This window comes from Arachis ipaensis, chromosome B7 (assembly GCF_059453495.1).
Source record: "Arachis ipaensis isolate K30076 ecotype BB chromosome B7, ASM5945349v1, whole genome shotgun sequence".
Lineage (NCBI taxonomy): Eukaryota > Viridiplantae > Streptophyta > Magnoliopsida > Fabales > Fabaceae > Arachis > Arachis ipaensis.
Window position 1 is genome coordinate 9,692,303 of NC_142442.1, and position 17,409 is coordinate 9,709,711.

The 17,409-nt window shown below is 34.2% G+C and overlaps 1 protein-coding gene and 1 long non-coding RNA gene across 2 annotated transcripts; both read left to right on the forward strand.

Annotated features, from left to right (window-relative positions):
- The first annotated feature begins 372 nt into the window (after window positions 1-372).
- Window positions 373-868, forward strand: LOC110264846 (uncharacterized). The gene is made up of 2 exons (XR_002351105.2): window positions 373-498; window positions 603-868. It is a non-coding gene; the product is annotated as an uncharacterized LOC110264846 (long non-coding RNA).
- Window positions 869-9,002: 8,134 nt separating this feature from the next.
- LOC148550307 (uncharacterized) lies at window positions 9,003-17,409 on the forward strand. The gene is made up of 6 exons (XM_088494421.1): window positions 9,003-10,594; window positions 10,950-12,190; window positions 13,439-13,657; window positions 13,904-14,165; window positions 16,828-16,939; window positions 17,380-17,409. Exons 1-6 carry the CDS (start codon window positions 9,003-9,005, stop codon window positions 17,407-17,409), a joined length of 3,456 nt encoding a protein of 1,151 aa, XP_088350547.1.

Here is a 17,409-nt window from a genome sequence, read left to right on the forward strand (position 1 = left end):
ATAACGTAGCATAACACACTTAAAAGTTCCATAACCAAATTAATCAGCCCATAATATTAAATGATTCTTTTTCAATACTTGACACATTTGCTAAAATTTAAACTTGGGTGCAACATATTAAGAAGCATATAAATTGACACCTGAATTAATCAATTAAGGCCTCAGCTGCGGTTTCAGTCAAATACTCAAATTGAATGTAATGTTTCTATTTTGTTTTGGACTTGAAATGTAATGTTTCTCAAAAAGTAAATATTGTAAATATTATGGGCAACGGTTTTTCGCATAACCGTGTAACTAGGGCCCAATTGAGTTAGGAAGGCCCATATAAGCCCAAAACAACCGTTGCTTTTACGTTTTAGGGTTCTTAGCTATAAATAGTTCGCAACCTCGCTTCACGCACTTTCTATTCCTCTTGTTAATAACTCAGCTGCGTCAATTAGGGTTTTTCTCTTGAGGGAAAGAAGCAGCTTCAGCCCTTTGTTCACCATGAGAGCTAAGGTGAGCTTCATTCTTCTATGTTTCTTCGCTTATTATTTTATTTAATTTTCCAATTACGCTTTGATAGTAAAATTGACGCTTGATTTGGACTTTGGTTTGTGCAGTGGAAGAAGAAGCGTATGAGGAGGTTGAAGAGGAAGCGCCGAAAGATGAGACAGAGATCCAAGTAGTGCGTTCTTCTCTCGGCATTCTATCGTAGTCTCTATTTTGTAACCGTCAAATGTAAGAGCTAGTAGTTTACCGTATTAGTCTCTCACGTTTGATATTTTGATGCTTAATTTCTGTCTCAAAACTTACATTAGCTTGAAATATTCTTGCTACTATTCTGAGTTAAGAATTTTTTTCTATTTATTTTTTTACATTTGAATTATTCTGGAATTTGCCTATATCTATTGCGATTATTAGAATTTCTTTTAAGGATTGCTTTTTGTTTATTTGATGAATCTTTTAATATAGAAACCAAAATCAAATGCTACACCAAAAATATCAATTACAATGCGGTGCGATTGTGAACTTTGAAGTTTGATGCGAATGTTGATTTTTAGGATTTTTACTAAATAACACATTGACTGATATATAGGATCACGATAACGACTTAAACCTATTACTTGAAAAAATATTCACATCTAAGGTAATGTTTTGTTTATTTCTGATAACGACTTAGACCTACTCTCAATTGATTGTATATGAAATCATATATACTCATGAACGAGTACTCCGGCTCCGCTATTTATGTTTTCTCTGCTAGATTCACTTTTTATCGGTAACCAAACCCTCTAAATGAAAATAAAAAGTAACTGATAAAGGAAGCTTGGGAATGAGGTTACTGAGTTACAGAGTTACATTGAAGCCTGTAATTTAGAACTGCCACTTTGACCCATAATCTCTGCTTTTGCTTCTTTGTGACCCTGATTTTATATTTTGTTTTTTTATGTCGTTTTCTTAAAAATTTTCCTGTTGGATTATGATTGTTAACTGTATACGGATTTTAAAAATTAAGACTTTTATTATTGTCTTAGAATTTCCTTAACGATCCAATTTATAACCCTACTAGAAGGGTTACTGAAATCTGTATTCTGATTTTGTTGTATACTTACATAGTTGTATGGAGATTAGTATTAACTACTCAGAGTGCTTCATAAAATTCATATCTAATATTTTGAATTGTATTAGTAAATGAACCGATGGCTTTTGGAAATTTACGGGTAGCCATAGAAATAATTTTATTTCGTTTCATACAACTGTAATACATGGTAGAAAGTATATTGCATTATTTTCATGTTAAGATTGCCAACTCACCCAATTTACAAATAGTAGAAGCGTATTAGTTAAAATATGGAATATGGCAAATTAACCTTTATACAAAGGTAAACTATATATGAGTTTCCACCGATGTTTTATGAGTTATTTTTTTGTTTTATGAGTTACTTTTTTAATTTTTTTGGTGTTCACGATATTATATATTCTGATTGGTTAAGGATTAATCCTTTATGGATTAGGATTGCATTTAAGGGTTTATTATTGGTCAATAAATTATTGTATACATAAGGTGGAATATTTATTTAAATGGATGAATGAGCTAATAACTTGATCAATTCAAATTGATTTTTATGAGTTATTTTACTTGTCAAGTATTTCCTTGAAAATAATAATGTCAAAAAATTCAAATGACCAATTACTTTCGGAATAAGTTTGAACTTCTTAAATCACCTGGCCATAATACTCTATCACCAAATAACATACCTTCTAAATTTTCCATGAAATGTATGTTTGAATGGGATTTTCTTCACATCGGTTAATAGACGTATTAACCATACCACCAAAGATATAAAACCAAATATCAAACATACTATTATACATTAAAAAAAAGGGACTATTATTTATAGCTGAAATTTTATTTAGCCATTGTTAAGTGCCATTAAGAGGACACAACAAATATTTCATAACAAAAAACAATCAATCATGTCAGGTGGACACAAAAATTAATTATTGAAGAATACATGTTGAAAGTAGAGTGCACAATAAAAATAAATAGAATAGTATATGTAGAGAAATGCTAGATGGCGAATATAATTTATTATTTTTGACTAGTAATTAGTCATTAATATTTAAAAATATGAGCTAAAAGTATATTGATGAATTACTAAAAAAATTTAAAATTTATTTAGATATTTAAAATAAAATTATAAGATAACATAAAATAATTATTTAAAGGGTTAAGTACGATTTTGGTCCCTAACGTAGGGATTGAAAATTTTTTTCCTCCCCAAATTTATTTTGCTTACAAAATCGTTCTTAAGGTTTAACTTAATTTTAAAATCGTCTTTCAGACATTTATACCCTTACCCTTTATCACAATTTTGACATCTCCTCTCTTGCTCTGCTTCTTCATCTTCATATTATAAAAAACAAACCAAAATATTTAAAGAAATTCAAGCAACTTGCACTTTGAACAATAATTAACAAATTCAGCACTATCAATATTCCAGATTCAAGTCAAATCAAAAGCAGAGATTCATCAACAGAGCATGATATTCAGATATTTCATAGCAAATTCAGAACAAATTTCACAGCAAATTCAGATATTCCACAACAAGTTCAGAATCACCAAGCAAAAAATTCAGATATTTCACAACAAAGTTCACAAAAAATTCAGAAGTTCCACAAAAAATCCAGTTCACAAAAGAAGAAGAAGCAACCACAGCAGCTACAAGCAACGTCAACAGAAATTACAGAACAAGCCACAATTCATCACGGCGAGTGGGAAGGACCAACGGAACAGCGACGGGCGGCGAGGGTTGTGGAGCAGCGGTGAGAACGTGGGTAGCAGTGACGAGAGCGACGAGTAGGGAGGAACAACAGCGAGCGGTGAGGGGCGAGGACCGGCGGCAGTGGCGACAGCGGCGCATCCCTCTCTCTCTCCCCTTCAGCTGGCGCATCTCTCTCTCTCTCTCTCTCTCTCTCTCTCTCTCTCTCTCTCTCTCTCTCTCTCCACGGTCAGCGACGGTGACTCAACGACGGCGACGATCCCAGTACGATGACGCGGCTAAACGGCAGCGACGGCGGCTCCCTCCCCCCTCCCTTCCCGCTTCCCCTCGTGATCCTTTTCTCTTTCTTCTTCCCTCCCCCTGCCCTGGTAATCCCCCCTTCTTCAATCTGTTTTCTTTTAGGGCATTTTTGGAATAAAAATTAAAAATTTTGGTAAAAAAGACAATTTTAAAATTAAGTTAAACCTTAGGGATGATTTTATAAGCAAAAAAAAGTTGAAAACGAACAAAATTTTCAGCCCCTACCTTAGGGACCAAAATCGTTCTTAACCCTTATTTAAATTTATGTCCGTTTTTGTAATTTTTCATCTAAAAGTGATTTTAAATAATATAATCCAAACAATATTTAGTTTACTATAATTCATTTTGAATGAGAATTACCAAACATAAATCACGTTAATACCAACTCACTTTTAATCAAAATCAATTTTACAAACTTAATTTTATACAAACCTCTATTTACATACCGTAATCCAAACACACACTAACTCGCTCGTCGTTTAAACAAATATAAGAGAATCTTGGTTTGCTTATTAGTTAAGTGTGACTATATACACAATAAAGCTATATTTTTTATTATGTGTCACTTTTTGAAGTCTAAAAAAATGTGTATCCTATTAATAGAATATAGACACTTTCCAAGTGTAATACAAGAAAAATTGTTCTCTTAGAGATTAATTTCTTGTAGTCTAGCTATAACAAATTTCTTTTATAACTACCTTTAAAAATATAATTAAAAGTGGTAAAAAATATTTCTTTTACTAAATACTAAAAATATGGCCAAATTTTTAATCAATTGTCATCCTCACAAAAATATGTTCATTGACTTTTTTGTCATGCTTTTGAAGTATAGCAAGAAAAAATATGACCAAATCTCTAACCAATCGTCGCCATCATAAAAGAGTATGCTGACATGCCTTTTTCTTGTTGTAGTGTATTTAGATTCTCCTTCAATTAACTATTGGTGCTAAATTTCATTCACAATAAAAAAAATTTTGTCTATTGGGATCTAAAATTTATTTTACTCAGTATAATTGTTATTACTTATACATATTAAAAATTAATTTTTAATTTAATTTACTAAAAATAGTTACTATAATTTAAAAAAAAAAAGTAAATTATTGATTTTATCTCTAATGTTTGTGATAAGTTTTAAAGTTGTTCTTAACATTTAAATTGTCCTATTAAGTTTCTAATATTTTAAAATTATAAAAATATTATCATATCGTCAACTCTGTTAATAACATTAGAAATATAACTATTCATGTTGTCTTTTTGTATCAGCTTAAATTTTTGGGATGAGTGATTTCATGATATGAGATATCAGAATATTAAAATATAATCATTTATATTGTCTTTTTCTATTAACTTAAACTTTTTGAAATAAATAATTTTATGACATTTAATAAAATAGTTCACTAATAGAGATACATATATAGACGTTATTGTCTACTGTGGCAAACTACTCTCATATTATTGTTAGTGAATATTACTAAACTATAAATATAAATGCTACAATTCTTAAATTAGCTTTGATAAACTATTTTAAAAAGTAAAAATCTTATTAAATTAAGTGCTTGTTTGGGCACCATTATCTTAATAAAAAAATTTTAATGAAAAAAGATATTTTTTACCATAGAAAAAAAAGATGTGTTTAGCAAATTTCTAGTAGTAAAAGTAAAAACACTAGAAAAATAAAAAAAAAAATCTTTTTTTGAGAAGCTGCAATTTACATCTTTTTTTAAAGGAAAAATAGACAAAAATACACCCGAATTTTCACACGGTGGACAGATGTACTCCTCAATTTTTTAATGAGTCATTTGCACACACGAATATAAAACTCCGTTGTCAATTCTACCCTTCCGTAGCCTGAATAATTTTTCCGGTGGTGGTAAAAGCCAAGTGGCACGGTATTGTGTGATGTGGCCAATTTGATGTGACACAATGGAAAATAGAAATATTCATTATGAAATTTGTTGAAATAAATATAAGAAAAGGGAATAATGAAACTACTATTCATCCTCTTCCTTCTCTAATTTCTTCGAACCATAAGAACCCTAACACAGGGTGGAAAAAAATTCTTTCTTCACTCTCTTCATTTTCCTCTGTATATCTTCGTCCTTTCTGTCGTAACAGGGGTTTGTAAACTCTAATGTATGAAAATGTCACACTTTCAATGAAGGAAGAATATACCTCATGCTTGTGCCAGTGGTTGCGGTGACTCGTCTTCTGCGCCAAAAAATAGGAAGAAGAAGAAGTTCAACTACAACAATGACAAGTGCCTGCATGGACTTGACGCAGTGGTGCTTGAGTCTGCTACAGAGTGGAACCCTGGAAGATTGTTTCTTCGTTGTCCATTATGGGAGGTATATGAATTCTGATTTTGTTTATGATGACAAATGTTGTGAATTTTCTGCAAAATGGTTAAAATTATTGTCGAATTCATGATGCAGAAGGCTGAATTGAGGTGTGACTATTTCATTTGGACTGATGAAGTTGTTGATGCTGGAAGAGATTGCAGGATTCAGGGGTAGAGTAAAGAAAGAAAATGGAGGTCTGCAGAAGAAAGCAACTGGAAGGTAGAAAAAAAATAAAGAAGATGTTGCAAACAATTGATGGGATTAATCAAGAGTTAAAGAGCACTAGAAAATGGATGCAGTATGTATGCTTAGGGATAAGTATATGTATTCTGTGTTTGTTTATTAACACATTTCATTAGTAGTTGTAATTCCCTCTAAGTAGAAGGCTGTGTTGTCACTTTCATTTCCATCAGTATTTGAATACAAATGATTGTTTCAAGGTTATTAATACAAATGGTTGGTTCAATTTTATTTCTAGTACAATTCCTATGCAACAAAACAAACTGAAGATCTAATTCATTATGAACAATAAGTAAGCATAACTATGATAATCTGTCATTAACAACAAACTGAAACACAAGTCATGAAGCCAGAGGCTTAAACAACAAACTACAATTCCAACTTGCAAAATAGCAAACATGTCTATGTCTATAAGCATCAAAACAGAGGTCTACATCAAAATATTAATCGACTAAATCCAAACCACGGAAGTACATGTCTAAATTACAATACCATAAACATAGCCCTAAATGATAACAACAAATCGCCTTACATTTGGTAGGCTCAATCCTGCTGAACTTGATGCTTCTTCCTCTTTGAATATTGTACTTCCTCACGGATCTCTTAAACTCATCCATGGTAGCAAACTCCATCCCAAGATCCAGATGAACTTGGCCAAATGGTGCTGTTGAATTTTTCTGAGGCCACACACCCTGTTCACTATCATAATCATCCTCACAATCGGATGACATTGGACTGTGTAAATCTTTAGATTAGTACTGATGGTAGTCAGGGTCGTAGTCACTATCATCATCTGAATTAGAGAAATCAAGCTCCACATGAGGAACAAAGATCTTTGGTGCCTCATTCCTTCCTCATTGAACAAACCTTTGACCAGTCGGTGCTTGCTTCTTATACGATACTCTTCTATTCTTCTGACTGTTCTTAGATTGTTAGGTAGGCACTTCATTCTGACCATCATGCTGTGAACTATTAGGAGGTGGAACTTCTGCTTCAGTTTGCTACTGGGTTGTGTTTCGGTTGACGTTTGAGATTTCGGATTGTGACATTGGTTGGGTTGTAGGAGAAGGATTGGGAGATGCTGGGTTCTGAGTTTCATTGCAACTTTGGTTGATTTTATTTTTTTTATTGGCCTTCTTAACATACAACTTTTTCAGGGTAGGCTTTGTGTGGATTGCTATCTTACTTCTTCTTCTTGGAATTTCTTGTCGTGTAGGTTGTTCAACGGTATCTGAAGTTGGGCATGGCTTATCATCTACAACGTCTACCACTTCAACTTCCTCAGGTAAATCAACAATATGATCCCAATAAATATGGCATATTCTTCCATTTTCAATATCAAATTCATACATTCGGACTATATCACTTATAATAAAAATACTCAATATTTTTATTATTGGTCAAACCAACCCTTAAGAGCAATTTTGATTCGCATCCTCAATACTCATGTTGAATTTTTCTAAAAAGATCACAAACCTTAATCATATTAAGGAAAATTTTGTTTGTAACAAAATAAATCTTCAAAAATGCTTGCAAGAACAATTCTCGCTAAAGCCATTTGCCTAATGGCATTCCAACTTCTAAAGTTGTTTAATTCAAAATATATTGTCCAGTACTCCTACTAGTTTAAATAAAATCTTTGATAGTCATACTATCTTACTTTGGGCATCATACATCGTCTTAAGATGTTTAATAATAAATAGTAGGTTGTCTTTGAAATTAGAACTCATGGTTGTCAAAACAACCCATATTGCAGTAAAGCAATATTCCAAATACTTCACAAGTACGGACTATTCCATCACCAATTTTATTAGACAATATTATTTCAATAGGATTATCATGTCCATGATAACCCTTTCATACATGAGAACAGATCTCAATTTGTAGCCAATTTATTACTTTCAAGTATGCCATATGAAAGATGGACATATTTAAAAATCTAAAATATGAAAGTAAATAAGAAATCTATATTTCTGACAAAATTATTTAGAATCATGAATGAGTATCTTGGTTGTCAAGTTGTTACTCATACATATTCCAAATAAACATGATTAAATTATATCGCATATAATTATAATCCCAAATAATTATCTGGTTATCAGACAATTATTTAACTGAATTATATTTTATACCCCTAAGTTGTCTAGATTCAAGTATAAAATTAATTCTCCTTAATATTATCATATGCATAAATAAACTCTATCTTTGAGTACAAGTCTCCTGGTTCTCAGGTTGCTCCTTGTAAACAAGAGATAAATTTATTTTTTTGGTAATTTCCTAACTTTTAGAATTTATCTCTATTGTTAGAGATTTTTTTATCAATACTCATGGATTAAATTTTATACTCCTAGGTTGTCTAGGTAAAAATATAAAATAAAATCCCTAATACATCAAATGTATATATTGATTATTATCTTGAAAATAAAACTCCTGGTTGTCTCTTTATAATCAAGAATATTAGAAAAAATTAATTTCTAAAATTATAGTGTTAAAAACACATCAATCAAATCAAAATTTGATTTTTCATATACTAACGTTTAGCCTTAAAAAATTATCAAATCAAATTTGACCTTTTTAATATATATACACTTATATATATAAGAAACAAACAAAAGATATTTTGCATCTTATTCCTTTTATTGTGACCAAAATCACGATAAAATTTAATAAATAAAAAAAATCAAACAAAATATTTGATTATAAATATAACTTTTATATTAAAAGAATGATAATTTAATCACAATTAACTAATTAAAATAAATTAACTATTAATTTATTAGAAAACTATCTCAATGAAAATAAATACATCACATGCTTAGCTAACATAGAAGGTAATGACGTAATTTTGAATTTTGAAATGGAGAGTGGAGAGAGCGGGGGAGAGTCTTCGAGGGTGGCACATAGCGAGACAGCCGGCCATGCCGGCGAGAGCAATAAGGGGGAGAGTGGAGGTGGGCATGCATCAAGTGAAAAGGAGGGAATTAAAGGAGACAATAACAAGATTCAAGGTCAGCGGATATCGTTCAAAGATAAAGTTGTGGGTGTCTCAACAAGGAGAGCTTTGGAGGTTGCTGATTCTCTTGATGGGGATAAAATGGCTACAGTAGTTGGTAAGCAAGGCGATTCGGAGATACCAATTGTGACGTTCACTGAAGAAGCAAAGGAGATATTGGCAGAGCCCTACAAAGATGCCATCGTGATCAAAGTTCTTGGAAAAAACTTTAGCTATACGGCGATCACGCACAGGCTTAAAGGAGTCTGGAGAACCAAAGGAGGATATGAGGTACTAGATGTCGGTTTTGGCTATTTCTTAGTTAAATTTGATCTCTTGGAGGATAGAGAAAAAGTTCTCCTTGGAGGACCGTGGATGATTACTGGTAGTTATGTTGCGGTTAAACCTTGGAGTTCTTCATTCAGACCTTGTGAAAACACTTTTGGATCTACCATGGTTTGGATAAGAATCACAGGTTTAAACATTAACTATTATCAAGAGAAAGCCATGAAAATGATTGCGTTAGCTATTGGTAAACCGATCCACATCGATTTAGCCACCAAGTCTGCAGAGAGGGGAAAGTATGCAAGAGCATGTGTGCAAATTAACTTGGGACTTCCAGTCATAAAAAAGATTCAAGTTGATGGTCATATGTATGACATAGAATATGAGCACTTGAATTTAATTTGTGAAAAATGTAACTGCTTTGGGCATGTAACAAGAGAATGTGCGAAAGAGAACAACAATGACATTGGGAAGGAAACCATGGTGAAGGAGAAAAATTTGCCGTCACTGTTTTCGGTGGATAACAATAAGAAAACGGCAGAAGGTAGTCAAATCCCAGTAAAAAATCAAAATTCAACTTTTGAATTTGGAATTAATGCCAAATCAATTCCAATTATGGAGAAGCATGGAGCAGCGGGTCTTGTGCATGATAATTTACAAGAATCACGCATGGATAGGGATACTCAAGCAAAAGAGGATGAATGGGTTACAGTTAGTAGAAAAGGCAAGGAAAAAGTGGGTAAAGGCCCCAATGTAGTGCCAAAAAAAGCCAATGTAGCAATATGCTCCAATTTGGTGAGTAAGAAATTTTCTTTTGGGTCTAATAAAATGCATGCTGGATCCTCATCAAATGCAAAGGTGAAGTCTTTATCAAATGCAAAGGTGGAGCCTAAGGAAAAGAAAGATCCTCCATCCACGCTTGGCTCTTTGGGAACAACTCAGGTGGCTTTCAAGGATCAGAGTACTCCTTTTTTTAAAGCAGGACACAAAAGGCAGCGTCCTATTTCGCTTCAAAACTCACCTATTGAAGCATTGTCAACGGATTCTCGAGTACAAAAAGAGCTTGATAAAGCTAGTGCAACAACAAACTTGGAGAACCAACCTCAACAGAAGAATGATGGTTCTGCGACGCAAGTCCACCAGAAGACAATTGGAGACAGGGGTCCATCAACGTGAGGTAGAATGATTATAAATTCCAATTATTTAATTTATTTTTATGGATTGTGACCATTTAAATATTATTAGTTGGAATGTAAGGGGAGCGTCAAATAAGATGTCTCGGGTGCACTGTAAGGAGTTAGTACGAAAATTTCAACCAACTTTTTTTATTTTGGTGGAAACTCATATTGGGTTTGAAACTATGAAAGAATTTTGGGGGAGATTAGGCTATTATCCTGTAGGGATTGTAGATGCTGTTGGACATAAGGGAGAAATTTGGTTCCTCTCTGCTAATTTAAAATTTTCTTGTAAAATTCTTTGGGCTATGAATCAATGTGTAACTTTGGAAATTGATGGTGGTGGGTGAAGATGGATTTGCAGTGCGGTTTATGGCAGCCCTCAAGCCACTAATAGAGTAGAATTATGGAGTCATCTGCTTGATATTGGTTTGTGCATTCAGGACCCATGGGTGGTGGTTGGGGATTTTAATGATATTTTGAGTGTTCATGAGGTGAAGGGGGGTAATTACTATTCGACTCGCAGTAGTGTCTTTGCAAGTACTCTAGATTCTTGTGGTCTTTTTGATCTGACAACCTCTGGAAGACGGTTTACTTGGGTTCGTAAAATTCAAGGAAACAGAGAAATTGCAAAGAGATTAGATAGAGCTTGCTGTACTGCAGAATGGCGTCTTCTTTTTTCAGAAGCTTTTGTTGAAGTTCTCAGCCGTTCCCACTCTGATCATTGTCCCCTACTTATCCGATGTCAAGGAGTTCCTATCAAGAAAGGAAACCGGCCTTTTAGATTCCAAGCGGCATGGGCAACGCATCCTAATTACAAGGCCATTGTTCAGAAATCTTGGAATAGTACAGACTTTGGCATCCATAGGAAGTTGTTGGGGGTTCAAGAAGCTTCGTTGGAATTCAACTCTACGGTATTCGGCAATATTTTTATTAAAAAGAGGGAATTGGAGGCTTATTTGAATTGTATTCAACGAAAAATGGAGGCTGACGATGATCCGATTTTGAAGCACAAAGAGGAAGAATTGAGAGCTGAGTATAATCTAGTTTTGGCCCAGGAAGAATTGCTTTGGTACCAGAAGTCAAGAGATCAATGGGTTCGGTATGGTGATAGAAATACTAGCTTTTTCCATATGCAAACCATCATTAGAAGAAAATCTAACAAGGTTCATGGGTTGCTGGTCAGTGATGGGTCCTGGTCTGATGATCCGGAAGTTTTGCAAAGAGAGGTCGTTCATTTTTTCAAAAATATTTTTTGCTCTACTGAGCCTGTTGAAGTTAATTGCATGGGAGAAATTCCTATGCCATCTCTTAGCCAGGATGCTTGTGATAATTTGTCTAAACCAGTAACAATGTTGGAGGTTAAAGAAGCTCTGGATAATATGAGCTCGTTCAAAGCTCCTGGGCCGGATGGTTTTCAAGTTTTTTTCTTCAAGGAATATTGGGATGTAGTGGGTCATGAGGTGTGGCATAATGTTCAGAAAGCATTCTTAGGGGAGACTTTAAGCCATTCTTTGTTGGAAACTTTGATTGTTCTTATCCCTAAATGCGACCCTCCAACTAGATTGAAGGATTTTCGGCCAATAAGCCTTTGTAATGTAATTTATAAGCTAGTGACTAAAGTGCTGGTTAATAGATTACGACCTTTTTTGGATGAGATTGTTAGCCCAACTCAGGGAGGGTTTATACATGGTAGAGGAGCGCCTGATAATATTATTGTGGCCCAAGAAGTTCTTCACTTTCTTAAGCGGACAAAGTCTAGAAAAGGAGCTATGGCTTTTAAGATTGATTTAGAAAAGGCTTATGATAGAGTTGATTGGAATTTTCTTGAGCACACTCTTGAATCTTTTGGCTTTCCTTCTCTAATTATTCGGCTTGTAATGAATTGTGTTCAGGCTTCAAATCTTTCCATCCTTTGGAATGGGAATAGATTGGACAGCTTCCAACCTCGCAGAGGGCTCAGGCAAGGAGATCCAATTTCTCCTTATTTATTTGTTTTGTGCATGGAGAAATTGGCGTGCTTCATTTCCAAACAAGTTGACGAGGGTATTTGGGATGGTGTGGCTGTTTCTAGAGGAGGACCTAGAGTTTCTCACTTGATGTTTGCAGATGACCTCCTCCTTTTTTGTAAAGCAAAGAAAAATCAAGTTCGGAATGTTGTGCACACCTTGGAGTTGTTCTGCAAAGCTTCAGGTATGAAGGTTAACATTAAAAAATCTAAAGCTATTTGTTCTAGAAATATCTCTAATAGAAGGAAGGAAATGTTGTCTGGTGTTTCTCATATTCCTTTTACTAGTAAACTAGGCAAATACTTGGGGGTGAACCTTAATCATCCTTGAGCTGCTAGGTCTATTTTTTCGGACTCTTTAGAGAAGATCAAGAATAGGCTGGCTAGTTGGAAAGGTCGGCTCCTTAACAGAGCAGGCAGGCTTTGCTTAATTAAATATGTTGCTTCTTTTCTTCCTATTTATCAGATGTAAGTGACTCTTTTTCCTACTTCGATTTGTCAAAAGATTGATTCTGTGCTTAGACAATTCTTGTGGAAGGGAAAGGTGGGGGAGCGATGCTTAAATTATGTCAAGTGGAGCAAAGTTGTCACTCCAAGAAAATATGGAGGCTTGGGAATTAGAGATACCCAGTGTGTAAATTTTGCTTTATTAGGAAAGCTTGTTTGACAATTACTGCATAATAATGATAAGCTTTGGGTAAGAATTATGTTGGCAAAATATTTATCTGGGAGGTCTTGCTTTTCATCCAGTTTTTCTAATAATGTTTCAAGCACTTGGCGAGCGATTTATAAGACAATAGAAAAGCTTCGTGATGGTTTTGATTGGTGTACAGGCAGGATGTCTCAATCCTTTTGGTATCATGCTTGGCGACCATGTGGAACGCTAGCTCCTTTGGTTCCTTTTGTGCACATCTCTGATTCTCACTTGAAGCTAGAAGATGTCTGGTACCATGGACATTGGCGGTGGGATATTCTTTGCACAATGATTCCGGAAGAAGTTAAACTTGATTTGATGCTCTTTGATCCTATCAAGCAGGCAGGAGATAAAACAGGTTGGTTTTGGACAAACTCAAATACTCTCACCTACTCGACTAAAAGCGGGTATGAATGGCTATTGAAGAAGAAATTTGGCTGGAACGATAATGAAAATTGGCTTTGGCTTTGGCGCTTGAGAATACCGGAGAAGATAAAGTGTCTGCTCTGGCTTTGTCTTAACAATGGAGTTCCCACAGCTAGTTACCGGTTTCAAAGAGGTCTTGCTACTTCTGATTTTTGTCAGCGATGTTATCTTGCTCTAGAGGATATTAACCACTGCTTTAGGACTTGCCAAAAAGCTCGTCAGATTTGGATTAGCTTAAATTTGGGAATGACCGCTGAGGACTCTAGTTTGGATTTTGTGTCTTGGATTCGTTCTAACCTCAACAAAAATGAGTTTCTCTTTGCAGCGGCCTTTTGGTGGATTTGGAGGGATAGGAACAATGACATCTTCCATCAAGATGATCCATGGAGTAAGGAGAAAATTGTTCACTTAGTTCAACATGCTGCTCGCGATTTCTCTAAGTTTGTTACCAACCAAAAACATATTATTCCTTCCTCTTTGCAATATAACTGGGAACCACCTCCAATGAATGTCTGTAAAGTGAACTGCGATGCAAGCATTTTTGAAAATGGGCAATTAGCGGGCTTTGGATGTATTATTAGAGACAGCATGGGAATTTGGATGAAAGGTTGTTCTGCCAGTATACCTCTTTCTAGTGTTCTCTCTTGTGGGCTTCATGCTATTTGGAGAGGGCTTGTTATGGCTTGGGATTGCGAGTGTAAAGAGGTCATATGTGAAACTGATAATCTTGATGCATTTCTTCTTGTTTCGCGAGGCACAACCAGCATGATTACGAATGACTCTGATCTGCTGGCAAAATCAAAGAGATGCTTCAGCGCAATTGGACAGCTACTTTAGTGCTCATTCAGCGTACAGCAAATAGAGCGGCTGATTTAATGGCTAAGACTGCTGCTTTAAACAAGCAGGTGTACCTAGAGTGGTTACAACCCCCTAATAATTTAGACATTATTATTAGAGAGGAGTGCTACTCTTTCTCTTAGGTATTTTTTCTTTGTGTTATGTTCAGTCACCAAAAAAAATACATCACATGCTTAAAAATAATTTGAATTAATCCTATTAATTCACAAACTTTGAGAAAATATGAATAAAAATTTAAACACAAAAAAGTCAAAGCTCTGATATCACTGAAGGATTACCATGTGTTTATAACACGCAGCGGAAGAAAAGAAAGTAATCCTTAAAGATCTATTTTGTGCTTAAACTTTATTCCAATAATATACAATATATAGATCAGATCTAAATACCTGTGTACGCTAGTAAAAATCACTTTCTCCTTCGATGGTACGAAGGCGCTATGCGTATCCACACCGAGACCAACCTTTACTGTCAACTCCTTGACCAATGGACATCTGATCTAAATTGAGAAACCTCTTGCAATTCTTTGTACGCCATAAAATTTTTCTCCAAGAATCAGGCTCACATACGTTTATGTGTGTAGAGGTAACGGAATAAAACTCTTGTTATTCTCGTCTCATTCTCATTTTTCCTCTACTCTTGACGTACATATATATAGTATGAGATTTGTTATTGATTTTTAAATTTGAATCTCAATTCAAATTTAAATCATATCTTGAAATTCTAAATCTGAATCTTTCAAATTTATGAATCATATCATAACTCAATTTGAAAACAGAATCAGTTAGGATCTCATCCAAATTTAGAAATAGAATAACTAATTATTCTCAAATCTCATTTAATATTCTCAATTATCATACTATTATTATATTCTTGGTGCTAGCAAAGAATATAATAATATTCAATTTGAATTAATATAATTATTGATTTGATCAAATCAAAATAATAATTAAATAATTCTATAGCAAAGATTAGAACACTCGTTAGTGTGTGACCCCATAGGTTCAATACTAAGCGGGTAGTAAATTAGTCATACTAAATTTACTAATCAAGGTTGGCGTCTAGCAACACTCCTCAACGATCCGATAGTATGAAGTAATATATTTTTACTAAGAACCTTAGAAGAACAAAGTATAATTCCTTCCATCTTTTTAGCTCTTAGTTAACTCTTAGAGTATGGTTTAATTGTCAAACTCTAACTTGTTACCATTATTATAATGAACTATGAATGACTTAAGAAACTCATTTCTTTATTCATTCAATCCCCTTGGCCAAGGTTTTATTCATCTCAGTAATTATAATCATAGAGCTCAAACTCTTTACCGAGATTTGACGAATCCCTTATTGACTAATCATTAATTCTACAAGTATGTAAATTATACCCAATATCCATTCAACTAGCACCCTAGGGTATTAGGTGTCCGGAATCAAAGTATAATAAATACATTGTTAATTACTGTGATAGTTGCAGGTCAAAGGAAACTCTATTACTATGTTCATCTTGAGAATATCCTATTGACAAATATACGGTAATTATAACCATTAGGAATTTCCAAAGTGAGTCAGTTCAATGGTCATATCTCTATATGCACCATATATATATATATAATTTAATAAATAAGATCTATTAATCTTCATCCAATTAAGACCATTATATATATATTGATCTTTTTGGATTATTAATGTCCTTTTTAATAATTCTATGACCAAGAATAATTTAAATTAAATTATAAAAGATTTATCTCTCAATATTATAATCACTATCACAATGATAAATCTCTAAATTTAATCAAGGACGTTATTATATTAATATTTTAATATAATAACAATAACAAATTATTTGACACGTGATTGATTGAATTGTGGTCATACTACTTATTCCCAACAAGTCCTATACCTAAAATCACCCAGGATAGAATCGACTAAAAACCGTTAAGCTAGTCAGAAACTGACTGGTTGGATTGGATTAAGAACCGGCCGATTCTTTCTAAACGATGCCGCTTTTGTAAATTAAAAAAAAAAAAGAAAGTATACGCGTTCCCCACTTCTCCCATCCCCCAACTCCCAGCCCCCTCCTTGGTGGTTTCGTCCATTACAGATAGAAAATGCAAAGCAAAAGTGATCAAAACCCTAACTTCTTCCACAGTTCTACCATCACCGTCCGTGGTTGTCCGCGGCTTTTCTCTTTGCCTGTTCCAAACCTTATGTTCTGTCTCGGCTCGGCATCTATCCTTCATTCTCCCGCAGCTTCAAGTTGCTCGCCGTCGTCTCACCATGTTCGAGTTGCTTGCTGTCGTCTCGCCACCTTCGTGTTGCTCGCCATCGTCCTGCTCTCCGTTGCGCTTTACGGCTATCGAAGGTTAGTGGCCAGAGCTATGATAATGAGGCTGATATTGTGATAATCTTTCGTAGGTTTTTCAATGACATCATTAATATGCAATGTCGTACATACTTGAAAGAAACTATTATTTGTCTCTTTATTCCAAGCTTCCCGCATAAAAAATTCAATTATTCTCTACATACAAGTTATTTTTCGAAACAAGTCATTTATATTCACGAACGCACGTTCTTGTTTGTGCCGATGCTGCACGTTCTTCTTCTTCTTTGTTATTTTTCTTTTTCGTTATCGTCATCACTAACACGACCTCCTCCTCTTCCTCCTCTTTTTTCATTGGAATTTCTTCTTCTCATTCCTTTTCCTCCTTCTCCTCTATCATCTTCATCATCATGATCATCATCGTTATAGTCATCGTCATTATCTTCTTCTTTTTATACGTATCGTTGTTATCGTTATTGTAGAATTTTGGCCATATTGATGACGTTGCCTGA

Coding starts and splice junctions, on each gene's coding strand:
- LOC148550307 (XM_088494421.1), top strand. CDS start 9,003: ATGGAGAGTGGAGAGAGCGGGGGAGAGTCTTCGAGGGTGGCACATAGC. Junction 10,595..10,949: donor GGAGACAGGGGTCCATCAAC/GTGAGGTAGAAT, acceptor TGGTGGGTGAAG/ATGGATTTGCAGTGCGGTTT. Junction 16,940..17,379: donor GCGCTTTACGGCTATCGAAG/GTTAGTGGCCAG, acceptor TCGTTATTGTAG/AATTTTGGCCATATTGATGA.